This window comes from Pseudorasbora parva, chromosome 22 (assembly GCF_024679245.1).
Source record: "Pseudorasbora parva isolate DD20220531a chromosome 22, ASM2467924v1, whole genome shotgun sequence".
In the NCBI taxonomy this organism is placed as follows: Eukaryota; Metazoa; Chordata; class Actinopteri; order Cypriniformes; family Gobionidae; genus Pseudorasbora; species Pseudorasbora parva.
The window spans coordinates 8,926,346-8,953,673 of NC_090193.1; the positions used below are offsets into that span (position 1 = coordinate 8,926,346).

The 27,328-nt window shown below is 39.2% G+C and overlaps 1 protein-coding gene across 4 annotated transcripts; it reads left to right on the forward strand.

The window, feature by feature from the left end:
• dazap1 (DAZ associated protein 1) lies at positions 1-27,328 on the forward strand. 4 transcript variants are annotated; one of them, XM_067431289.1, is made up of 13 exons: positions 1-167; positions 1,032-1,072; positions 2,412-2,578; positions 2,746-2,811; positions 2,952-3,059; positions 3,417-3,465; positions 9,758-9,840; positions 13,117-13,270; positions 13,595-13,624; positions 15,772-15,924; positions 16,479-16,646; positions 23,182-23,271; positions 26,548-26,757. In XM_067431289.1, exons 1-13 carry the CDS (start codon positions 100-102, stop codon positions 26,583-26,585), a joined length of 1,215 nt encoding a protein of 404 aa, XP_067287390.1. In that variant the 5' UTR covers positions 1-99; the 3' UTR covers positions 26,586-26,757. The 4 variants fall into 4 exon arrangements, with proteins under 4 accessions (XP_067287390.1, XP_067287391.1, XP_067287388.1 ...); XM_067431287.1 differs by having other exon boundaries at positions 4-167; positions 26,552-27,328; XM_067431290.1 differs by lacking the exon at positions 23,182-23,271 and having other exon boundaries at positions 3-167.

The window sequence follows — 27,328 nt, forward strand, 5'->3', positions numbered from 1 at the left end:
GTGGATCGCGTCAGTGTTGCGCAGATTCGGTTTGAACCGAAAGCGGAGTGTGACCTTCCCGGGCGGCGGAGACCGGCAGGAGACCGAGCGAGCGGACCCATGTCAGCACTCCCGTCCACAACTCTCGCCACAGAGATGAACAGCAACTTAGCTGGAGATGAAATCGGGTAAGACACGGTGTGTTATATGAGAGTGTTTGGATGTAACGTACCCGTCCGTTCTAGCGGAGAGAGATGCGCAGCGGGCCGCCCGGAGGACAGCAGATAGCAGGGAACCAGCCTGCCGGGCTCCGCACTCACTGGTACAGCAGTAAACCCATTAAATTTGAGGCGCACGGCGACAACGACACGTTCGCGGTTCGTTTAGCTGATGAAATAACTTACTTGGTTAACGAAGCAAAGAGAAATATTGACAGAAAATTGACTGTCAAAACTGAAGCTGTCAAACTGGATGCTTATCACTCTTTTATGCTGCAAGTTTCTTATAACCAAACTGGAGCTCTCTTTTTTAGTGAAAGTTGTTTAAACACAAACTGGAGGGTTATATCTCCATCTCTCATAAGTTTGAAGGCTTGTATGCTGTTTTGTTATTCTGCAAGTTTATAATCACAAACTGGAGGTTTGTATAACTCCCTTTTTATGTCAAATCAAGTTGAAGAATGGCATCAGTGTTTTGTTTTTTGTGCTGTAAGCTTTTTAATAATCATATTTTAAGTTTCTCTTTTATGCTGTAATATTCATAATCAGAACTGAAGAGGTAATCTTCATGCACAGTGTTATCCAGTGACCCAGGCTGCAGCAGTTTACATTAGATAGGTGGATTTGTTAACCAGCTCATATGTATGAGATGGTTTCGGAGCAGATCAGGGTAATTGGAATGTATTCTGATTATGACCCGTTAAACCGCACAGATCAGTCAGATCAGGCTTTCAGTGCCAAGGGCAAATGTGCTTTCCCTCCTTCACCTTGACTCATGTTCCTTTCTGGATGATTATAAATGCATTGTGACGTTCCTTCATCTTTGTGTTGCAGGAAGCTGTTTGTGGGTGGATTGGATTGGAGCACCACCCAGGGTGAGTGGAACTGTCCTTTTAACCACCATTATAGTTTTATACAGTAACATTAGTTGCTATGTAGGTGCTCTTAAATAATGCAAGTGGCAGCTGCAAGCCTCTATCACATAGTGTGTGTTTCATTAAAAGCACAGTCTTGTTTTGCACTGCTGGGTATATGCATGCTATAATATTCTGCATAAACTTTAATATTTGCTCGGCATTATCCGGGCGTGGAAACCAGGTTGACACTCGGGGCTGAGCTTGCCTTTTCAGTATGTGGGTGCAAGCGAGAGAGCCTGGGTTAGACGCAAGCTCCAGAAATCGGATAAAGCCCGTATCAAGTAGCATGCGTAAAATGCAACGAGGAAATCGATGGAAAATGATCTAATATTGTACATGGCATATATTATTATTTCATTGTATATTTCTAAGCCTTGTCTGCTCTGCTGGTCTTGTTGTTTTTATGTTTTTTTAATGTCTATTGCTTCTCTTGGTTTGACATGTTAGTTCATATGAAACTGAATTGTAACATTCTTGATTTTTGACCTTTGAGGTCAGGTTAGTACAGGAAAGCTGAATAAGATTTATCGTTTTCAATCACATTTTACTTACACGTTGCAGATCATTTTGCTCAACTGAGATATGTACTGCAGTTTATAATAGTTTACAATGTTTAAGTTTAAGGGGTACGTTTTTTTTTAAAATGTTTGTGGATGAAGTCTCACCAAGGCTGCAGTTGTTTTATCATTTTTTATTTTGTTTGACAAATATGATCACAATATAATTTAATTATAATCCGCGTCATTACTTCAGTCTTCAGTGTCACACGATCCTTCAGAAATCATTCTATTATGCTGATTTGTTGCTCAAGAAATTACTATTATATATATAGTAGTTCAATTTTCTTAAAGCATTTAATATATCAAAAGTGACAGAAGATAATAATAAAACATATATATATATATATATATATATATATATATATATATATATATATATATATATATATATATATATATGTATATATAAGGAAAGAAAGAAAGAAAGAAAGAAAGAAAGAAAGAAAGAAAGAAAGAAAGAAAGAAACGTATTCAATAAATCAAAAAGAAAACCTTCAATATATGGATTATGTCTGGTTTGGCTTACTTCTGCCATTTGACAGATGAATGAAAGTTTGGTCATTGGACACAAGGATAGGAAATGTTTTTTTCTTTCCTTTCACAATTGCTTTCTTTAAAAAAATAAAATAAAAATCTTTTTTTGCTATCCTGCAGTTTTACCCACCAGTTCAGAACCACTGATCTAAATGTATTAAAAGGCACTTTTTTGCTAATTATTCCTTTTTTTGTTTTGTTAGAGACTTTGAGAAACTACTTTTCTCAGTATGGAGAGGTTGTGGATTGTGTCATCATGAAAGATAAAAGCACAAATCAGTCCAGGGGCTTCGGCTTTGTGAAGTTTAAAGACCCCAACTGCGTACGGACTGTCCTGGACACCAAACCTCATAACCTGGATGGAAGAAATGTGAGGAGAATGGCTGATAATCGTGTTTGCCCAATCATGATGATAACTGCATCACATTTAAATGCTCATTTAAAGATATCTGCATCTTGTGACCCCAAAATCTAAAACCTCTGCTCTAACTGTAATCTTTTTTTTACTGAATAAGTGTTGTCTGTTTATTCTCGCAGATCGACCCAAAGCCTTGTACGCCTAGAGGGATGCAGCCCGAGAAGACTCGAGCAAAAGACGGCTGGGTAAGAACTCACATTAAATGTGTTTTTTAAATATAAGTTTGAAATAAACTAGAGTTTATTTGTTCATTGCTGTAATTCAGTCTACTATACTCCTACCCTAACTAAAAAAAGTACAAATATTCTGTTTTTTGTGTGTTTAGAAAGGAAGCAAAAGTGACAGCAATAAATCTAAGAAGATATTTGTGGGTGGGATTCCTCATAATTGCGGTGAAGCTGAACTCAGGGATTATTTCAACAGATTTGGAGTGGTGAGATGGACACAGATGCACAAATGTACCATTTTTCTTTAATCACACTGACTCATATGGCATTACTGATAAGTAGATCAGTTTCATAAAAATGTTTTGCAATGATGTCAGACGATGCATAAATGAGCATATACAGTGGCGTCACATGATCATCAATTAGCTTTTTTGATTAGTGACCTAGAAATAGTGCAAAATCATGACATTTCTTTTGGTATTTCCAGGTTTAAATTCGATTTTGAGTCCATGATTGTCGATATTTTTTCACACCTATGGCCCCACTGTATTTCATATGTTTTATACATGATGCATTTCTTATCGCCGTTTCGTCCTTCACTGGTCCTGTTCTCCCTTTTGAAGGTCACAGAGGTGGTAATGATCTATGACGCAGAGAAACAGAGGCCTCGAGGTAAACCACACATTCATATTTTGCTCCCATTCAGTCTCTCTCTCACCTCATGCGCAAGACAAACTATTCCGACCCAAAGAGAAGAGAACATCACGCAGGCCACCTGTCCCTCTCATGTGTGCGATGCTTGGTTTGGTGTGTCTCAACTCTTGCATGGTGGCAAAGGCAAATCAGCAGCATCCACATGACTCGCAAACATTTGCATCAAACGTGTACTGTCAGTTCAGCTTCTTGCACATCTGCTTGTGTCTTAAAGGAGTAGTTCATCCAAAAAATAAGTAAAACATTTCTGTGGAACACAAAAGGAGAAATTTGGAACCATCAAACTAAATGCGGTTTGCTATTTTTGAATAAACGCTAAATGCAAGATATTTATTAGTGGTTAACAATTCAAATTTTAATCTGTTTAAAAGACTTGGAACATATATTGTACTGCTTTTTAATGGTGCTTTGTGAGGATTAAAAAACAACAAGGGATTTATTGTGCCTTTAAAGGGATAGTTCACCCTAAAAAGGAAAATTAAGTGAACATTTACTCACCCTTGTGTTGTACTAATGCCGTACACCCTTCTTTCTTTTTGGAAGCACAAAGGAGAATTAAAAAAAGAATGTCCCACTCTCACATGTCTATACAATGGCAGTGAATACCGACCAGCATCAAGCTTTTACAAAAGACGTGAAAGTATCACAGAATGAGCAGATGCTGTATGTGTCATATAATGCAAGCCTTCTAGGTGTATATGATAGGGTTTGACAAAAAAACATCCGAAATTTAATGTAATGTATATAAATGTGTTATGTATTGAAAATCCTGACCATGGCCGTTGGTCTTCTGAACGCAGTGCTTGTTTGTGAGACTCTGTTAGTGCTGCAGTTCACTCCGACTCACCCAGGAAAAGCACACAAGTTGAGAGAAATCAAGATTATTAAGTATGCGACATAAAATGCAACCCATGTACCGTCTTCTCTGATGCGAATTTATTAGTTGCGTTCATCGTAATTAGAAGTTATCGCATTCACATCTGTCACTCGGAGTGAAGTGGAGTTTTGAACTCAGTGAATTAAATACACTGATACTTTTTTGGGGATTTCTGGGCTTTGTATTTCATGTCGCGTTTTTACTAATCTCGATTTCTCACAACTTACTTGGCGAGACGGAGTAAACTGGCGCTAATACGACAATTCACCATGACGTCAAAGCGATAATAACCATTCTTCCGGATGGCAAAAGTCAAATCGTTCCTATGGCAATGCTAGTAAATTGCTTGTAAGGGAGACCTACAGTCAGCAGTAGCCTAATCTACATTTCAACAGTTGATTATAAAACAGACATGGTAGAAATTCAGACATAGTTAACATGATCATTGAGGGACTGATTAACAAATTCAGTAGATAGCAATATCAATCAATCAATCAACTTTATTTATATAGCGCTTTTACAATGACGATTGTTTCAGCTTCACAGTGTTTAACAGGACAATATTGCAACAAAATTAGATTTGACTATACAGTCGTTCTGGAGAAAACAGTGATGTTATCAGCTTATTTTAATTTATCATAGAGCGGCAATGTTGGCAGATCAGTACTATAGTTTATAGAATCAAATAAGACCTAATTAATTAATTTTATTTGTATATTTAGTTGAATAACTTCATAATCATATATATATATATATATATATATATATATATATATATATATATATATATATATATATATATATATATATATATACATATAATCAGGATAATAATTTTAGTGTCCCCAACTGAGCAAGCCAAGCCAAAGGCGACATTTGCAAGGATACAAAACTCCATCAGGGCATGATGGAGAAAAATAAACCTTGGGAGAAACCAGACTCAGTCGGGGTGCCAGTTTTCCTCTGGCCTATTATCAAACAGTATGATTAGTGCCAATACATGAAATGCCTAACCTTGGTTCAGTAGATGTAGCGCTAGTCTACTACCATAATTCTTAAATGAGCCTCAGCCTACTATTGAGTAGTTATTTTAGTGACTGAAGATAATTATGCTCTGCTATGATTTTGTAGATGGACAGGTTTGACGACGTCCACTCGCTTAAACCTCCTCACCCACAGGTTTCGCTGGACATATTTAATTTTTTCCTGAAGGAAATCGATGAAATCCTACACCTTTTGCTGTATATCTGGCAGCGCAACCCCAAACACAACACGTTTTCATCATAGTTTCATTTTGATCAACGACAACGGTCATAAAACTATGTAGCTGTCTACAGTAGCCAGCTGGATCTCTTCAGTTTGTCAGTAGAAGCTGCTCGCGTTCTGCCACCTGGAAGTATCTTGGTGCCTATTGATTACAAACATTCTGAAATGTCGTATAGCATCGAGCACAGAAGACCAACGGCCAAAGTCAAGATTTTCTTTAAATAATACATAAAATTTCAATTTCTTTTTCATCAAACTCTATCCTATCCACAACTTTCCTGCAAGTCTTAGTGGGCGTCGCCATGACACTTGATACTTCCGGTTGACGGTATCTCAGTTCCGGTTTAGCACACAGTTATGCTGCGTTCACACCAGACGCGAGTGACGCGAATAAATAGTGCAATTTGTGCGAAGTTGGACGGGTAAACTTTTTGAATCCATTCGCTTCATTCACTACACAACAGACGCGAATTTGCGTCATGGGAGGGGCTTCTGCCAGGCAGCGGCAGTCGTCAGAAGGACTAGCCGAGTTAAGGCTGCTCTCGCCGGGGTTAATGAGCGCTGAGCGCCTGGGTCTCACACCTCCGAAACCTACTTGCTTCCATAAACCATGCGACATAAACGGACCCGTTTGACATGTTGCCTAGCAGCACCCTACACCTTCCATTCAATGCCCAACGAGCTTCAAATAAACTCAAGAACTGTGATGTAGAAGTAATATTTTAATATTTGTAATTGTTGAAATGTTCATGTCAGACATTGTCAGTAGACTTTTTTTTTAATCAACATGAAAATAGATGCATGAACTTCAATGAATTTAAATGCATTGTAATAAAAATTAACATTTCATTGCTGTTAATGTAATTATTGAGTTTATATATTAGTTTAACCTATTTAAAATACTGCAGTAAAACTGTATAATTTTTTGCAAGGGGTATGTTTATTGTTTTAAATAATTTACAGATTTAATGTGTAGCAAGACCGCTCTAACAGCCTAACGTTACTATCCAAATAGAGACCTGCACTCTCGTGGGACCCAGCACAACCGAGTGCGGTGCGGGATAATATTTGAAGGGTGAATGCGGATGCGGGAGAACAAAATAAATAACTAGAAACAAATAAACCTTTATTTATAATAAAATAAAATCGATTTACAGGCTCATGGATGGAAGGTAACTCGCGTGGTTCATAGGAACAGCCAAGCCTACCACACAGTGGCAAAATGTCTGCGCCGCATAACTGGTGAATCGCTTAGTGCTACAGCTACAGATATTAGTAAGTTCTTGTAAGATAGTCAGATCGATGCGACCATCTGGGACATGTGATCATTTTGCCTGAAGCGTTGTTATAAAAGTCTACTCCTGAATCCTGATAATACAACCAACGTTTAGCAAATAACAGTACAGACTAACGTAAACCGGAAGTTCGTTACCGACTTGTTCTACGTTGCCATATAGCGATCATGGAAAGGTCAGAGTTCAGGAAAGGTGTGGATACATCCAGAACACGTCTGGGGATATACTGAGTATACTGGGTCATATAATGAGTCATTCTGTGATACTTAAGTTTTTTTTTTTTTGTATTTTAATGGAAAAACTATACATATAATTTTGGAGCCTGACAGACATGGGCACTGCGAACCGTTGTATGGAATAGTGCTCTGCAACGATATAAAAAAATACATACATTTTTGTGTTCCATGGGAAAAATAAATAACAGGACAGTGAGTAGATCATTTTGAGTTTTGCGCAAACTACCACTTTTAACATTTTAAAATTGTAATTCATTATGGCTCACACCTTTTTAGATATGATTCAACAGAGCTACTTTTTTATTATTGTTGAAAACCGACTGTGGCCATGACCCGGTCTAGCTGAAGAACCAAATGTAAAACACAAGCCATTTCATTTTAAAAGATTGCAATTTTTTACATTGACTTAAACCATGTCCTTCCATGTCTTCCAGAAAATAGTTTGCTCTGCTTTTCCTGTTTAAACTTAAAATGCTTTTCATCCTTTCACTCTCGTTGGGTATACTTGGAATAGTTTGTCATGTGAACATTTGTAGTTGACCTACTGTATTTCCAATCACTGAAATTAATTTCTATTAACCTTTAGACATTTAAATAAGTTTTTTTTAACAAACATTTACATTTGATTAATCTACAAAATGAGTGTTTATTGCAATGTAGTACATTTAAGTAAGCCTTTCTATCTTTCTTTTTATGTCCCTGTTTTCCTTGTCAAGTGTTTGAATGCATTAACGTTTTTCCTGAGCTATGTCTGTTTTTTCTTGTAGGATACAGTACAGATAGTGGCACCACACAGATTAAGGCCTGGTGTGAAACACGCTCATGCCTGTTTCTCTGGTGTAAACACGGTTAATGCTTCAGTTTGTGCCCAACTAAAGGCAGTGGCTTATCCTCAGACAGTTCGCACGTTGCTTTCTCTTCACTGATACTGCATAAAACACTTCCGTTTGAGAGATTCAGTGTGTGTACAGTGTGGCAGATGTTCTTTGTTTGCATCTCGCTCTTTTTAATAGCATAATTACACACTGTCTAGCTGTTAAAGGCAGGTTTGTGTTCTTAGATTTACGGATACAGAACTTCACTCCAAAGAGTTCTTGACTGCAATTGGGATGGGCCAAGATGATCGACTTGTCATCCAGCAAACATCAATTACTAGTTTTTGGGCGTCAATGCAAATGGGAATGGGAATTAATTCCGAGATGTAGCTTCACAGAGAGGGTTTCAGAGTGCTGTGCATTAGCATGCAGTACTTTCAGCAATACAAAACACTCTTCATGAAGTTGTGTCTCTAAATTCATCCCACTTAAAGCACCAGTTATTAAATTCACTTTAGATGCTGTTTTTTCAGCATCTTGTGCTGTGAGTGTAAAAATTTTAAGATGTGTCAAATAAAAATTTGTTCATAACTTTTGAAAACACAAGAATGTGTCTTGTGTAAATGGCCCCAATAAGGTCTTCTACTAGTCAATTTTGAAAGTCTGTAATTGGCAAGAGTTCATTAAATTGACTTTTTAAAGCCTCTATCACTAGCAACTTTCTTCTTTATTAAAACCAGGCCTGATGATGATGAAGGGCAGGTTGAGTATATTTAGTCCTCATTTAGACAGCTGGTTCTGCTCCAAATAGTGTACGAATTCTCAGATCTCTTCAGTCTCAAAGGACGTGCAATCGGAATCAGGTTAGATCCCAAAGTGGAGATTCTCGCAGCCCAGTTCTGCCACAGTTATCTGATCTGACAGAAACTAGTTCACACTGGTGGATCTGGCGCAGCTAAACTCAGCTGCTGCTGGAGGATTGTGCTCTGTCTTATCGCGTAAGTGACCTTGGAATCGTGCTGCTCTTCGGCGGCCCACTTTGATAGTGTTGCCTGCGTGACCCCTGCACGCGTGGGTGCACGCCGTTGCTTCTTTTTTACTGTCCCCGAGCCTCTTGAGCCTCTAGATCTCTGAAATTGAGCATTAACTGGGCTTACACCACATGAGAAACTGGGCTGCATTAAATGTTTCACAAATATCCTTATATCCTTGTGGTGCTTTTGTTGCAGTGTTACAATCTATGTTCTCTTGGTTTGCCCAAAGTACTGTGGCATTTTGGGAAGCTTCGAGAAAACCAGTAAAAAAAACAGTAGTTGTAATGATCATTCTTGTTATGCATTGATAAATGTGGTTGCTGCTCGCATTTGTTGTGTAAGATCGGGGTGGTGATGAAAGCGAGGTTCGGATGAAACGGTAAAGGCAGAAATATATATATGGAAATACATATACATTTCAAAAATCGAACCCAACACTTGACAACGATCTGTCGTCAGTATCATTGAGGCTGCATAAAACCTGGCTTGAGTTATCGAATGCCTTCTGCAGCTGTTAATCATTAAATGTGTCCAGGGTTAAAGTATTGAAGGGAACAGAATAATACATAACACTTCTGTCCTTTTGGCCTTCACCTGGGATCTTTCCTGGTGACTCGGGCCGTGATGTCATCCGAACCTTAGGTACCCCCACCCCATCCCTCTTATGTTCTTCTAGCTGTTCTGTCCCAACACCCTGCTGCTCTGTTGACTTTTGGTCGTTGGCTAGGTTTTGGATTTATTACTTTCGAGGCCGAACAATCAGTGGACCAGGCTGTCAACATGCATTTTCACGACATCATGGGCAAAAAAGTGTGTAGTTGTAGTTTTATTTTCCCCTACAACAGAAACTAAATCTTGGGCGACCAAACATGCACAAGCGAAAAGTTAAAGAATTGGCATTTGACATAAGAGGGAGTTGTTTTTTTCTAACATGATTGGTTATTTCTCTCCCAAACGGGAGTTTGCAAAAGTGTTAAATTGTATACGTTTTTACTTGCATAAATCTCTGTCCATGTTTGTCGCCCAGGGTTTGGTTCATTTGGACCTCTCCTTTAGGTGCTGTAATGCTGTATAAAGACGACAAACTTAAACGATAAATATGTTTAATTCATTCATGAGTATACTTTGCTATTATTATTGAATTATAAAGGACCATTATATATAAATGCTAAGGGAACTTTAAAGTATTAAGTGTTATATCAGCACTCACCTAAAGAACCGGTTGGTTTTCTTTCTTTTTTTTCTTTTTTTTCTTTATTCAGGTTAATACTGTCAGGTCACTTACTATTTGAGTTCTATATTATCTCAGAAGGCAAAGAGAAATCTCAATTAAGTGACCTCAATGTTTGAATCTCCATACTGTGTCTGTTAGTCTACTCTAAATGGGCTTTGGGCGGGTAGCAAATGCCTCTGTAGTGTAAGATTATTGTCTGATACCTAGGTGTATTAGTCTGTTTCGAGGGATAGCGCAAGACCGAACAAGTCGCATGACGTGTTATCTCACCTCACCAGCTCGACTTGGTAAAATATCACTCCCAGCATGGTTGCTTTGAGGAAGGATCTGCATTCTGAAAATATAACACTAACATTTCTCACATATTTTGACTAATAGTCTCATGCATTTGGAGCGAATTACGTGGCTCTGTTTTGGACTTGCTGCGTTTGGCCTCCTGAGGCATTTCCTTGCTCTGTCATGGCTGCACTGTGCTGATTTAAAGTGAAAAACCACTTCCAGCAAGTTTGTTCAAGACCCCAGAATAGCTTTATAGTTTCTGTCCTACATTGAGTTTATTCTCGCCCGCTGACGCTCTCCTTGACTTGGGTCTGTGTTCCTGGAGGAATCAGGTGCTACGGTACCTGGGCTATTGTTCTTCACATGACATTATTTCATTGGGGCTTTAAGTGGGGGTGGGGCTATACGTTATAAAATTAGAAACTGGAGCATATCAAACTGTGTACCAAATCCCAGCTCTACTGTTGGACGCAAAGACTTGCACGAGGCCTCCCATCACTCTGAGCGGTGATGCCCGTGGGAGTGGAGAGGGGGGCGTGTTGCCGATTCGAGGATTGCAGACCACTCGCTCAAACTGATACCTAATTAGGTCGACAGTGAGAGAGGAGGGGAGAGACGAAAAGAGTCGTTACATTTATGCTGCTTTCCAACGGAAAAATATCGTCTCACGCTCTTGATGCAAGGTGACCCCAATAACTCACCCCCTTTAGAGTCTCAGGTCTATTTCTGGATCTCCACTTTAACTGGAGTGAAACTTCCCTCCATGTGTTAAACTATGTTTGTCTATTTTTTTAAATCTGAGTAGCAGGTCATAGAATGTCATCGGCTTAATTGACTAATTATATAATTAGTGGTAATTGCTGAGGCAAGCATCCCTATTACAATTACTGAACAAATCTGAGTCAGATTGGCTTTAAGATGTTTAAATCCATAGCATAAGTAGATTAGGGAGACTAGTATTTCTCACGTATTTTGACTAATCTCATGCATTGAGAGTAAATTACAGGGGTCTGTCTTGGGCTTTCTGTATTTGGTTTACACCTGGTATTTTAATCTGTCTCTTTTGTCCACTATCAACTACTTCTGTCCTGATTTCTATTAGGGGGAAGGGTCTATGGGCGGGTAAATGTATAGTTTCTTTAAGTTTTTTTTCCAGATATTTTGATCTAATGGACAAAATAAGCTTGCACAATTTACATTTTAACATAGCGTCATCCACTTGTGATCCAATCAACCAAAATACATTTTAATATCAGGTGTAAATGGCCTGAAATCCTCTATATTCTGCCCTAATTTTTTATTTTATTTTTGCAAGTCGATTTAAGATTTCTGCCTGCCAGATAATAAAACGAATGATATAAAAATTCCAATAAATTTATATGAAATTAAATGAAATAAAAATGGACTCATCTATTTTCCAAATGGATCTTATTGATCTTACTGTGTGTGAACATATCCATGCATGTTTCAGTTTTTAAACTTTTTTTTTCTTAGCTTGTCCATTATAATCACAATATGATGACTAGACCCTCAGGTGAAATGACAGATTTCTCTTTGGTGACGTATACTGGACTTCTCTAATCATTTTGTCTGCATGAACTCTCATTCAGACCTGACACCGTCCAATCAAAAACCGATAGATTGAGCCTAGTTTATGCCCTACTTTTATTATGTTTCTATAATTTGTTTCACTCAGATGTATGTCACAATATGGAAGAAAAGATCTCTTGCTCCTTTCGTTACACCGTGACTTTAAAGCAGAGTCAGAGACATCTAGAGACAAGAGTATTGGAGGGTCTTGTAGGGTGGGCTCTTTTGACTTGGACCATTCAGAAACCACATATACGTCCGCTAAAAACCACTACGAAAACATTACCAAATCACCTAACCATGATTTGGCAACCACTCACATAAACCTAGCATCATATCCAAAGGCTAACACCTCTCAAATTTTCTTCAGAAAATGTAGAAATCTAGTCATTCATTTTAATTTCATATTTGACACAGTATGAAGATTCGTCTCTGGTTAGACTTTTGTCTCTCCATTTTTATTATTTGCATGTTAAGTATTTGGTACAATTAGATTATCATACATTTAAACATCACTGACCCTTATATTTCTATTGTCGTATCGAAACTGAGATTCTTAAGCATTAGCCAGGGGAGGTAAGTCTTCATTTTCTATCAGCAGTTTATAACTACTTAAAAATCTGAGATATAAGATATGTACAGGGATGGTGTTTCTGAGGTATGCCTGTGGTCATGAATAATAAATATTTATTGTCATTTTTAAGCAGAAGTCATCCTGCCTGATATGACCCACAGGGTTTAAATGGATTTTAAAGACCTAAATGTCCCTTTCATACCCAAGTACCTCAGAAACATTGGTTAAAAAGTTATCAAATAGAAAAGAACAAGTATTTTCCATTCCATCTGGACTACGGTCATGTATTTGGCCTAAGTAAGCGTATCTTTTTTGAGGTGAGGGCTAAAGTTTCTGATAAGTGAGTGGGGGAAGTAGGCAGTATGTTAATTCTCCTCTTGCTAGTTACGACCTCTTGTCCTTTGTGCAGGTTGAAGTGAAGAAGGCGGAGCCACGGGACAGCAAAGCTCCCGCCCCTGGTCAGCTGGGAGCCAATCAGTGGGGGCCTCGAGCCATCTTAAGTGCAGCCAATGGCTGGGCAGCACAACCGGCTCCGAGCTGGCAGCAGAGCTACGGGCCTCAGGGTGAGTGACACGGTGGGCCAGAACGCAGTGGGAGCGTAACATGTCCCAACCTGAAAAAGGAAACCAAGAGCCAAATGGTATCAGTCATGCTTTAGGTCAGCTTGCGCCATCTGGCTAAACCACACTGGGTTTGTCCACTGTGCAGAGAGAAATGTTTTCACGTAGATCTCTGCCAAAATAAGCCTTCTCTGGCTGGCTTGAATCCAGAAATGCAACACTTTTATTGAACATGCCCACATTTTGCCATATGATTCTGATTTAGATTTGAATTCATGAATCCTCATGGTCTGGTGGATGTAATTTAAAATGTGTTCTTTGTTCCAGGTGTTTGGGTGACTACAGGACAACCTCTTGGTATGTTCTGTTTTATTATTATATTTTGATTAGGTTATATTTCAGAATCCAGGGATTTTTGACTGTATATGCATCACTAGGCCTAACACTAACTCCAATTATATTATATTATGTTATATTATTTATACTTGTTTGGGGACAGTAAGACATTTCAATATCTTTGAAAGTCTATAATATCATTTTTATTTTAAAAACAAAAAATATTTTTATTGATTTCATTCATTTGATGGCAAAGCTGAATTTTCAGCATCTTTACTCCAGTCTTCAGTGTCACATGATCCTTCAGAAATCATTCTAATATGCTGATTTCATGCTCAAGAAACATTTATTAATATTATTTGTAATAAAGTTGTGCTGCTTAATATTTTTATGAAAACCGTGATACATTTTTTTCAGTATTTAATGAATAGAAAAGTTCAAAATAACAGCTTTTGTAACATAAATATTTACTGTCACTTTTTATCTATTTAATGTCAGATGGCTATATTCACTTTACAAAAAAAAATCTTACTGACCCCAAACTTTTGAATATAAGTGTGTGCGCGCGTGTGTATTTAATAGATTTATATGTATGATTCTCTAAAAACGTTTTGTGGAAAATTAGTAATATGATAGTGTAAATATTGTATATTTACATGTTGTTAATTGAACTTAAAGGGATAGTTCACCCAAAAAGGAAAATTCTGTCATCATTTACCCACCCTCAAGTTGTTCCAAACCTGTATGAGTTTCTTTGTTCTGCTGAACACAAAAGAAGATATTTGGAAGAATGTTTGTAATAAACCAGATAGAACAACCATTCACTACCATAGTATTTGTTTCCATACTTTGGTAGTCAGTTGTTGTTCTCTTTGCTTTGTTACAAACATTTTTCAAATTATCTTCTTTTGTGTTCATCAGAAGAAAGAAACTCATACAGGTTTGGAACAACTTGAGGGTGGGTAAATGATGACAGAATTTTAATTTGTGGGTGAACTATCCCTTTAACCTGAGCATATTTTGACTAGAGCTGCACGATTCTGGATAAATTGAGACTCAAATTGAGACATTTTTTTCTGTGTAAAATGGAGATTATGATTCACCCACGATCCTGAAGGTAAAAAAAAAAGTCACTAAACAAATAAACATGCAAACTATATGTACTTACAAAATATGAATTGCTTTAGTATATTTAAAATATATATTATTTGAACAAAATAATTAAACAAATGATTGTAAACGTATAACGATAAGCAGTACAATATATGTAAAAATGTCGTGTCAAAATACTTTCAATAGATGATTTAGTATTATTTCGATCAATACCATATACATCCGTGTTTATACCCAAACTTTTATCCCAGCACACTTTTATGCCCTTTTATTAAAATGTTTGTAGCACATAAATAACAATATGGTGTGCTTCGGATTCACGCTGGCGCTGATGCGGAGAGAGCAGCTGCCATATAAATATACGGCAGCTGCTCTCTCCGGATCAGCGGCACCGTGAATGCAGATTTTGCAGTGTGATGATCGTACTTACAAAGGTTAACCAAAGCCCCTAAAGTCTTTGGTTTAAACAGTTTCACATCGCAAGTGTCAGCAGCACCTGTTTTGTCGCTGCCCACTGTGTTTTGCCAGTGAATGAGGGTGTTCACATCGGAGAGGAAAAAATGTGTGCTGTTCACGCTCCGTGGATGCTTGCGATGTGAGGCGGGCATAATGGACATAGAGAAATCGATATCATTAAGGAATAAGATCACATGGGTGTTAAGATTGGGACACACCAAGACGACTTCAAAGAACTAGCGGTGATGAAAACTGATGGCGTTGTCCCCTCGTGTCTGCTGCGTCTGGACCAAAAATTTCACCACTTTCACTTTAATTCACATGCACTGACTTGTTTGCTAAACTGAACATCCAATCTGAATACAGTATCCAATCCACTCTCACCAATGGCCCCAACGGCGATTCAACACGCTGAATTGGGCAAACTTCCGGTGATGTGAGCTCAACGAGACCCAACATGTCAAACAAAAAAACTAACCTGACAGATCAGCTTGGTGTGTCCCGGCCATTTGAAAGGAGACCGCGATCTTTGAATGATTAATCGTGCAGCTCTAATTTTGGCTCAATGAAATTTTAAGTGAAATGTGTCTGTGTTACAGGTGGGTATGGACCTCCTTTACCTGCTGGCCGTGGGGCACCCGCACAACCTCCTTCTCCATTTAATGCATTTCTAGTTGCAGCGGCACCTACAGGGGGATTTGGGGCACCTCAGGGATACCCCCAACAGGGCTTTAGCGCACAACCTCAGTTTGGTAGGTGAAAGATCTCATAGGTTGTTGTATGTGACCATAAAGCTTGGAACATACTCTGCAAGAACAAAGAAATTTGATCGTTTTCTCGAGGTGGCAAGAACAAGAATAAAGTTCGTTCTGGCTAGTATATTCCATAATTCACAAGAAAAGTAGGTGCCGATCATCTGCATTTCTCTGAATTAACCATGCCCACATTAAATGTATGATCAATCACACAATAGTTCTCGGACACCAGCAAGAAAAAAGTTCTACTTAGGCGATGTGTCGAGAACAAGCTGCGAGAACTCCCAAACCAGGGCTGCGAGAACAAAATGACGTCCCAGCCCTGGGAGCGAGAACTTTTTTCTCTGTTCTTGCGGAGTATGTTGCAGCCTTAAGGCTCACATAAGGCTCACAAGTATCTTGTCAACCATGAAATACAGCAGTAATTTTAGCCCCAAATTAAATGATTTTATATATAAAAATAAATATGCAATATGACTGGGAAATTAAAAGAACTTAAACAAGTTTGTAATGATTGCTGCGTTGCTTTTCGTTTGTCTTTATCGTCATAGGGTATAGCTTTGGAACACCTCAAGGTGACCAGTTTGTAGCACAGGGAATGCCTCCCCCTCCCAACACGCCGGGCGCAGGGCCTTTAGGGTTTGCCCCGGCCACGACTCCCTCTCAGGACCTGAGCAAAGCCGCCCCAGCACAACCAGACTTCTCCTACAGCCAGTATGGTAAGAGCGCACTGAAACGCAGCAACAAACCACTGCAGATGTGCTGTAGCCCATCACTGGGCTTCTGCTTCCTGTTCACATGTCTGAACGGGCATGATGACATCACATACGCACGCTTCCACACAGACCCTCAGTCTGTTAACCCTCAACCAAGGCCTTTAGCTTTTGATTTTCGGTCTGTGGAGGTTTATCCAGTGGTATGTGTGAATTAGATCATCCTGTACTGCAATGCTGCTTTTGACCAGCTTCATCTAACGCGGACGAGGGTCTGTAGATGTCGCAGCGTTGGATGGTGGGGCTGCTGAAAGGATGAAGTAAAGTTGTAATGCATGTGAGATTTTTTTAGGTAGATTTAACTGACTTTAGACGTTGACCAAGTATAAGATATACAAAGAATGTCTCTTGGTGCAGTTGCCGGCAAAGTTCATACAAACATCTAGAGCATCCGTTAGACTATAGACAAAATAACTAACTCCACTGATATAGTCAAGGACCCCTAGTCCTTAGAAAGGGGCAGAGCTAAAAGCTTCTGGAGGTCAGTGAGATGTGGGACACGGTACATTTAGTGGTGCTTGTTAAGGCAGCTGTTACTACTACAACAACAAACCTCTAACCCCAAGAATTACTTTTTGGCACAAAATTCATCCTGTACCATTTGTGCTACAAACCTGAATGATCATGCAATCATCCAGCATGTTGCGGACAGGTGGGCTTTTACTTTTACAAACGACTTAGACTGACTTATAAATAGAACTTGTACAAAAAATTAAGATTCTTTCACCATTTCCTCATTCTCATTTCATTCCAAAGAATTTATAATCTGAAGAGTGACATTGACTATTGTATAAACAAAAACACTTTCTCAAAATATCTTATTTTGTGTTCCATAGAGATAGAACAAATGAGGGGTAATAAGTGGTGGCAGAATTTTTTTATTTTGGGGTGTATAGATCCATATCTAGACCCAGAAAACCCTCTTTAGAATGCACAACAACTAGGGGTTTCCCTGACTAAAGATTTTAAGTCGACTAGTAGTTATTTATTTAAGTCCTTTAGTCGATTAGGGATTTGTACAACATCTAATGTCATTGAAGTTTAAACAGAAATTTTGCAACCGACTACCTGTCTAAACCCATCCATTTGAAATAGACTTGGGCTGATGCGATTTAGGGAAAACATCTAATTGCAATTTTTCTGACAGAAATTGGGATTTGATTTGTGAATTAATTTAGTAAAAGTATATTTTTCAAGCTTTAGCTCAATATTCTCAATATTGCGCAGCACACACTTTAAATTAAAGCAGCACTAGGTAACTTTTCAACCTTCATAATATATTTTTTAAGACTCTTGTGATGATAAATCGACTTGCAATAAGTTGAATGACACGTCTGCCATAGCCTGATGGGGTCTGTATCGTTTTTAATCGTACTTTTAAACTTCGGGTTTTGGGTAGTAACCCGAGAACAAAAAGAACTACAAAATTCGACTGCTTTACGGCATATACGTCACTTCCACCAACACCCACACTTCCTTTCATTCGGACGTGCGAGCCCAACTTTGTTCGTCAGATAATATAGTCATGTCCGAAGCAGCAGAGACAAATAAGAAAGAAAAGGTTTTGTTGGAGGAAAGCAATAAGAGGAAACGAGAAAGTGATGGGATTAAAGGCAGGACGAGGATCAACATGTGACCAGCGTTTGCTCGTCGGCGTGAGCTGAAGGAGGCGTGCCCGACCGATGCTGTCCTGCTTGTTACGGTGAGCTACCACTCAAACATTGAACTGAAGTATCATATAGATTCTGCAAAACGGTAACCAATAGACTACTATAATGACGCTGGCTTGTAAACGTGAGCATCGTGATTATTTGGCGTTTGAAAAAAATAAAACCCATGAAATTATATTCATATGACATGCTGAAACATATGCCACTGACTGTAACGTTACCTGGGATGAAGACATTTCACACGCGACGGCAGAAGAACTCCTCTTGCAGTGTTCAGGGGAACTGTTAGTGCTGCAGCGACCCGCGGGACGCTTTTATGAAGTTATTTGGCCCGCACCGCACCACTGTATATATTTTTACAACCCGCCGCGCACCCACGACCATTAAATAGACATACGGGGTCCGCGGGTTATGAGACGACCCACGCATCACTAGTTCAGGGCTATCAGGGTTGTCATGTCAACAAATGCACGCGCGATGGCATCCCCTGTTGTAGGATGACAGATCTTACGACAGTAGTTGAGGACATTATTTTTTACAAACTTTAGGGAGACCCCGAGAGCAAAAGTAGCCAAGTGCGGCTTTAAAGGGGGGGGTGAAACACTCAGTTTCAGTCAATCTCATGTCAATCTTGAGTACCTATAGAGTAGTATTGCATCCTTCATATCTCCGAAAAGTCTTTAGTTTTATTATATTTATAAAAGAAATATGGACTGTACCGAGTCTTTCCGGAAAAAACCGAGCGCCTGGAGGCGTATCGTGTGGGCGGAGCTAAAGAATGACGAATGCGCACAAAGCGGTGACGTCCTCAAGCGTGGAGGAACCCATGGCTATCGATTCTCAGCTAATACAGATAATAATCCAGAATATAATTCGGAGGCTGAAATAAATTGAACAGGAGAAACAGCAACAGCAGGATGTCCGTCTCTGTGGTATGGACTGTATTTAGTGGCCTGTCAACATTTGTGTGTATTTACTCGCAGTTTATGAGGACATGATTCGGTTTATAGACTATTGTATGCGACTAAACCTTAACAGTAGCAAGCAAAACGGTTTTGCACATCAGACTAGTGTAACGTTATACATAGAACAACAATGGAGTCCGTTAGCGCATTTGAATGACGAAGCACGCGATCGTGTCGTTTACTGATGTTTACTCACGTGACGTTAGCCAACAGCACAGATTTTTGAAGCAGTTTTACTCACCGGCTGCTTCCAAAGCAGGACCGAGCCTTTATCACTGGGACCGCTCCGTCAAAAACACACTTCTTTGGTATGATTTGGTGAAGTCATGTGACAGCAGTGACCGTGGAAATCCACTTTGCGACGCGACTGAAGCGATGTTGTGAAGCTTCCCGTCATTTCTGCGTTCAAATTGGTTCAAATGCAGCGCTGCCTTCCCGGAATGCTGTGCTGAAGCGTTGAAGTCGCTTGATGTCACTCGTAGGAATAAAGTGGAGCGCGGCGTGACAGAAGTGTTCACGGGCGACTGGATCTGCACCTGAGAGAGTGTTTATGGGCGTGCATTTCCTCTATCGCTCTAGTCACACGCGCGCGCACCCTACCGAGAGAAGAGCCCGTACGGCCCATACAAGGACCTTCCGCTCTATTAACGTCAAGCCGAGCCATACTCGAAAAAAACTCTCTGAAACTTGTGAGAAACCACAGACACAGATTTTTTTGTATTTTTGACACAGAAATACTCTATCAAACGTCCAACATTAGTTTTTTAAAACTTTGTCTATGTTTAGGATGGGAATCCAAGTCTTTAACAGTGTAAAAAGCTCAGTATGCATGAAACAGCATTTCACCCCCCCCCCCCCCCCCCCTTTAAAAGGACTACGACATGCAACTGTACAGTACAACTGTAGACCCCTCCAATGTCTTGTAGTCTAGCAGATGCAATGTGTGTTTTTCTATTAGTGTTAATTTTGTCAGCTATTTTTTATTTCGTTTTAGAGATGCATTTAACTGTATACGTAAAATGTTTTGCATCGTATCAGTGTTTCATCCGTACAGATCCTGCGTTTTAGGAGCCTGAAACCGGTGTTTTTTTAAACTGGGTCCCAGAGTTGATAATGTCATCACACCACATATCGCACGGTAAAGACCAGAAGGGATACAGCTATGGGCACAGGGCATGCGCACTTCAATACCATTTTGTACCCCTTCTAGCCAGAAATTTCTGTGGCAGAATTACAGCGCCACATACTGGTCTGGAATTGCATCTGAGCATTTAGTTTTTGACAATGAAAACATACACATGATTTATTTGACTTCAACTAGTTTCCTGATTTATTATCTACTGGTAAGCAAGAAACTAGGCTAAAGTGGGGATCCATGTTTGGATTTATTGCAGTTCATCACTGAGAAGGTTTGATCGCAGATTTAGTCGCAGCAAGCATCTCGTGACCTAACACAGACCGACTGAATAACACATTCAGTTAGACAGAAAAAAATCTCAAATGAAGTTTGGAGATCAGTAAACTGCAGATTACTTGTTTCAGGTTAGCTTCATTGGGGGGAACGGAGGTGCGCTATCTCAATTGGTTAGTTAGACAGCCACACATAGAAGGGCAGTCATGCTTGTACTCTGGGACAGACTTGCTCTGGGACAGACTTAATTTTCATATCGTAGCCACATTGCAGCCTTTTTGCAATTAGCTAATCACAATGTTTCAAATCACGATTGCGATTCTATTTCGATTAATTGTTCAGCCCTACCACCTAGCTTAATTGTTACATACTAGTTTAGTTTGACATGAACACATGGACAATCTGAGGTAGAAGTAAATTACTGTTTTCCACTCCAGATATATACTTTTCATTTAAACATAACTATTGTAAAAATATAAAGCAAAACATTAAATGTGCAAAAAAAAAAATTTAAGACTAATATTTCCCAGGTCGACTAGCAGCATAAAGGTTGCAGCAGTGTACCAGCAAAAGTAATGATTACAATTTTTTTGCAGGGGAAACAGAAAGGAATAATTATTATTGATAAATGGGAGTTGTCGTGAGTCCAGGTCGGCTGCAAAGATGAAGTTGACGATGCTGACTCGTCATTTCCACAGTATAGTGGAATGTGCCTTTAGAGAGATGTTAAAATCATGCAATAAGGACTGCACTAATTTAGCTTCCACTCTTGCCCGACATAACCACATAGACTAGCCCACCGTTCCAGACTGTGGGACTTCTCCACTTTCTGTGTCCAACCGACTAATTCAAATGATGTCGCCTAAGCATCTTCTCGACTGAAAACATTTGGTCAGCTATAGGTCTTAGCATAGCAGAACATAAAGAACACCCTAGGAACTGCATTGCAAAGCTTACAACCTCTCTCATGTTTGCAACCACATAACATCCTGGCAACCACCCAGATCACCTTACCCTAGCAACCGCACAGCAGAGCGGTAACAACCACCGAAAGTCTTAGCAAACGCATTGCAATGTCCTAGCAAAGACCCTAAACAACTTAGCAACTGGAAACTTTTGCAACCACCAAGAATACTCTAGCAACTTGCTAACAACTAGAGATACTAAATTTCTACGCTGATTCCTCTAGCTGATTATTCCGAATTCTGAATGATATCTGCCAATACTCTCTACTATTGCTGAAAACTATACAGGGAACCAATATTGTAATGACCTGTGAACACTGGGTAACTTTCCTGAGGTAAATGCATCATTAAGTGACACAATGTTCACAGGCTGTTTTACTGACGTCTATCTGTGGTCGAAACACCGATTACATTACCTGACCGTGATGGATTTTAGTTAGTTGCACTGTATTTTTCAAGATACCTTCTGATGTTCATGCATGTTTTTTTCCTGCTATAACTTGTATTAAAGTGGAAGAAAAGCTTAATGCTGCCGCTTGAGCTGAGTAAGAAAGAAAGGCATTTATTGTTTGAACTTTGACGGCCCTAAATTCAACACGAGATATTTTCTTACACACAGTCTGACACATTTTTCCGCCCCTTTTTGATTGACAGGTTATAATCAACCCTGATCATCGGCTGTTTTTAAACAGATTACAGATTATAATGATTTTTGGCCGATACATCTTTGCGTCCCTACTAACAACCACTCTTGTCTTTGAAACCACATAACATCCTAGCAACCACCCAGGCCACCAACTAAAACACCTAAGCTGTAATATACTTATGAAATCACCCAAAACTCTCCAGCAATCACCCAGATCACTCTAACAACCGCATGCTTTACTAGACAGTTTTTGCCAATATTGTGTACATATATTTTCTTCACAAAATATAAAAGTTATTAAGGGATGCTAAAATTAATCTCAATCTGAGAGGTAAATAGGCACCCTTACTCCATAATCCGTATCGAAAATGTCAGGTTATTTTGGGGATAACAAACATCATAATGATTTGAAAGCGCGTTATACCAGAACCATTAAGGAGGAAGTCTTTAAACCTGAATTATTGCAGTTCTATGGTTGATCTTAAAATAGCTGTTTTCTTCGCATCACTAAGGTTGACGTACATTAGAGTGCTGTTAGCGTGGAGGTCAGGCTGTCTGAGTGGGTTGGATGTATGTTCTGGTGGTGTTACGAGATGGTCTCATCAGCCGCTTTGTCACGCCTCCGCTTCGCTTCCATTCATCAGCACCACAGTGGCCAAGCAGCCTGATAAACATACCCATTAAAAACCGCACAGCGCCGATCCATCTACATGTTCTGTTCACGAGCCCTGAGAGCAGACGAGGGCAGCGTTCACCTGGGTAGGAGCTGTAAGGTAGTAGTTAAATCAGACTCTGTCAACCTGGTCTCCTCATCTCCCTGCTAGGCTTGGGTAACTATCCTCAGGACCCCTCTGCCTACGGACCAACGCGTCCTTCTCACACTTATGTACAGGAAGAGCAGGGATATAGCGCAGGTAGGTGAGCAACTGCATCCTACAATCACTCAAACCCAATAGAACAAACATCAACAGCCTGTGGACCCATAAGGCTTCACTTCTGTTTCTCATGCATCCCATGTACAATATGCATATGCCGTATGCATATTCTACATCTGTTTGAGGCATCTCTTCGGTTTTCCATGGGTATACTAAAATACAGCTACATGTCATTCAGGGGGCCTCAAAAGACACGTTTAAATGAAACACTCTTGATCTGAATCTCTCGTGAAGCGTCACTCAACAATGCTGTAACTCGTATGGCTTGTAGCTGTAGTTTATTATATGAAAAAACAGACGGCTTGCTTCAGATGTTCTTTTTTCAGTCACTGCATTGCTTTGCTGCCAAAAGGATGATCTAATGGTGTCTCTACTGGGTTTTCTGTGGATTTTGTGCCCCTCATGCAGCGTGTGACAGTCACAGCTGAACAAATATGTACGGATTCGGCAAATTCTTTACTTCTTTGACTCTTAAAAAGAATCCATATCTCTTCATTTGTGCTCATGTAGTCTAATGTTTCACTTTCATCTAGAGACTTTCGAATAAACTTCCAAAATGCATTTCTGCCTTGGTATTTTTTTATTTGTATTTTTTCCAGAATGCTTTTAATGTGTTTTCATGACCACCATACCTTTTATTTTTTTAAAGATTTTTTCTGTTCAGTTATTTGTTTCTGTTGTAGATAAATTTTAGATATTTCGGCCACGTACACACTGCAAAGTTGCTGCTTTAAATATGAATTCACATCATTTTGAGCCTGTGTGTGTGTAAGGGAACTGACATTGTGATAATCACAGCAACAACAAACATGGATGCCAACAGTTCAGTCTGCTCAGTGTTGCCCGTTCAACCAAAGAAATATTACAAAGAAGTAAATCTGTACCGTTGTTCAGTTTTTTTTTCAGGAGTGAATTTGTTTTGTGGACAAAATGGGATTAAGTACTCATTAACCTAACGTGTACTTCTGTTTTAACTCAAAGAGTTAGCTAGGGGGTGGGCGATCTGATGGTTTTTTAATAGTAATAAATCTTGAAGACATCCACAATCTACATTTCAAGCGAATTATAGAGATTGTGATATTTTATGTCCTCGTAATAATGTTAAAATAAGAATATCAGCTGTGCTCACTGGCCAAATTATATCATGTGTCTTTCATGCGTGGGGACACATTTAAAAAACAATTCAACAGCAGTAAGGCTGATGAATCAAATTTTTGTTTCGATTTTGGCTTCCAATGATTATGAAAGCGTGATAATCAAGATAAAATGATCATTGTGCCACTTTTCTTTAAAGAAGTGGGCTTTCGCCCCTCTTTAAAAGCCTAAACTAATGTCCAAATCAGTCAAATCATGTAACGTGACTGTGATTTCAGTGTGTGTGCCTCGAGACAGACCGGAACACAAGTATACTTGGGGTTTCATGTGCGTGCCTAGACAGTCAAATTTACACAAAAGTATGTCAAAATTGCCCTCTTGGCGAGTATTTACTTAAAGACAGTCAGTTGTGTCTTAAGTGACTAAACAGTCAGGAAAGAAATCAGATGCCTTTCATTATATCTATGCATTCAATCTGAAAGTCCCAGTGAACCGGAAGTTGCAACTGATTTTATTTCAGTGATGTCAGTGCTCCTCCTCTCCGTCTCTCGCTCGTAGCAGACAAACGGTTGGAGGGCAGGGGCTAAGATATTTAAACCTACGCCGTCAAACTAACATCATCGGAAAGGGAACGCCATTCCAGACCGGAAGTTACTTTTCAGATTTTGATTAAAGAAATAAAAATTTGATTAAAGAAGAAAAAATTCAGTTTATTAACTTGCACAGAATAATTGTTCACCCTAAGACTTGTAATATGTGCTAACTAAGTAAATAAGATCGATTTTGATTTCATGAGGACTTTAAAGCCTATTGCAAAAACCTGCTGCTGTCTGTGCCAATAATGTTAAACATAAGACAAATACAAAATCACTCTCTGCTCTTGACTGAATAAGTTTAGTAGTTTTAATAATAATCATTATATATTTCTTTCATACAGTGAAGACTATGGAGTGTTTTAAAGTTAAATGACTATTTTGACATCTGATTTTATAATGCAATTCAGTGTTTTAAATTGTGCAAATAGATAAGTCCAGTGTTTCAGTCTGTATATTCTCGATAGTACATCTCAAAATTGGAAAAATCGCGATTCAGATTGTAGATTGTCATTTTTTCTTATAAGAAATTTTGGGAAGATCGTCCACCCCTTACCCCTTACGTCCACCCCTTACTCCAGCCGAACCCTTTATATTATACTCCATTTTCCACGCCGCATTTATCCTCGTCTCTGGAGAAGTAATGGCCAGTCTTTGTTCTCATTTAAACTGGAGTTGCGGGTGTCTTTTAACCCTTCACACAAGCGCTCATTAGTAGGTGTCAGGGGCATAGTTTATAGAAATATTAATTAACTGTATACATTATGAGCTTTTATGATAAGCTTTAAGTTCCTGTCCAAAACACGCAACTAGGACCAATTATCTGTGCAACGTTTATTTGAACTTCGCAGTGATGTGGAAATCGACGTATACCGTATAGTGTATACTCACTAGTGTGCTCTAAAAGTAAAATCATAGCACTGAGCATAACATTTGTAACTTATTTTTAATTCTTTAAAAAATGCATTACTTTAAAACTACGTAGATGTTGTCTAAAACAGCCACAATCTTTATTGTAGTAGCAGTGACTATGAGAAATTTTGACAATCTAAATAGTGCAAAATAAAAGTGCAGGGTGCTTGTGTGAGCTGAGCGATATGAAAATCTTTGGCCCTGTTTACACCTGGTATTAAGGTGCGTATTGGTCGATCGGATCACATGTAGACGAGGGAGACTGTTTTATACATTCGACCACATGAGCGTCTACACTACAGAAGCAATCCAGGCGAATGTGTTTTCGACTACCTCTTGAAGAGGTCAAAAGTGGACAAGCTCAAAATGTTTTAGACCCGGTTTACACCTGTATTTAGCGTCGTCCACTTGTGATCCGAACCAAAACGCATCTTAATACCAGGTTAACGTACATATAAAAAACAAAGTATACATTGGGCTTAAGAGATGTGACGACTGCATATAACTGCAGTGTGTACGTGGCTTTTGTCTTGTGAGGTGAAAAAGGACCTTAATGAGGGGTTACGAGAGATGCCCAGAAAGCCTAGTCGCATGTTCTCGTACTTTGGAGTTACTGGTGTTTAATATCACTTTCCATGTTTTCATGTCTGTTGAGACAGGTTATGGGCAGGACCTGAGTGCTTTTGGTCATAGCTTTGCAGACCCCAGCCAGCAAACTGCCTCGTACGCTGCAGCCCCCTCCGCACCTTCGTCAGGAGCTCAGCCGGCAGCCAGCAGCTTCGGACGAGGGCAGAACCACAATGTACAGGGCTTCCACCCTTACCGGCGCTGAGCTGCTCCCTCCCGCACCCCCACCCCAATGCAATACTCATCGTCAGGGATATGGACGTTTTGAGCAAAAGCTGAACTGGATTTTGGGATCCTCTTTCTGAACATTGCCGAATAAATTAAATGGGGTTTTATTGTGTGTAAATTGTGAACAGGGGCTCTACTCCGATAATAGGAGACCACAGTACTCTTCTATATTTTGTAGTCGGACTGAACTACTGAAGTATTTAGCAATAGTTTTGGACTGTCTGGTCAAACATCAGCACAGAACAGATGCACCAGAAGTCGGCGACAGGGTCTCCCAATTATTCAGCTTTAAATATATTAGTGGGGAAATGTTTTTATTTTCAATTTTGTGAATTTTGTTTACTCTATGAGCCTTTTACTGTTTTATTTAAGTTTGAAATAGATTACAAATGTGTATTATACACCTAAACTGTGCAATTTTTTAAAGAATTTTGTACTAATATATGTGCGCTTTTCTTGTTTTTTTATTTAAGGACGTAGACTTCCCTCAGGTGGCTGTCAGTGCACTTTTGCACTTATGCAAAAAAGAAAAAAACACAAAAATGAGAGTTTATTTGAAATAAATGATTTAAAGAAACAAA

Excerpts from the sequence above, each read along its gene's own strand:
- dazap1 (XM_067431287.1), top strand. The coding sequence starts at position 100 with ATGTCAGCACTCCCGTCCACAACTCTCGCCACAGAGATGAACAGCAAC. Across the intron at positions 13,271-13,594 it reads GCAGAGCTACGGGCCTCAGG|GTGTTTGGGTGACTACAGGA; the intron begins GTGAGTGACACG and ends TCTTTGTTCCAG. Across the intron at positions 13,625-15,771 it reads GACTACAGGACAACCTCTTG|GTGGGTATGGACCTCCTTTA; the intron begins GTATGTTCTGTT and ends TCTGTGTTACAG.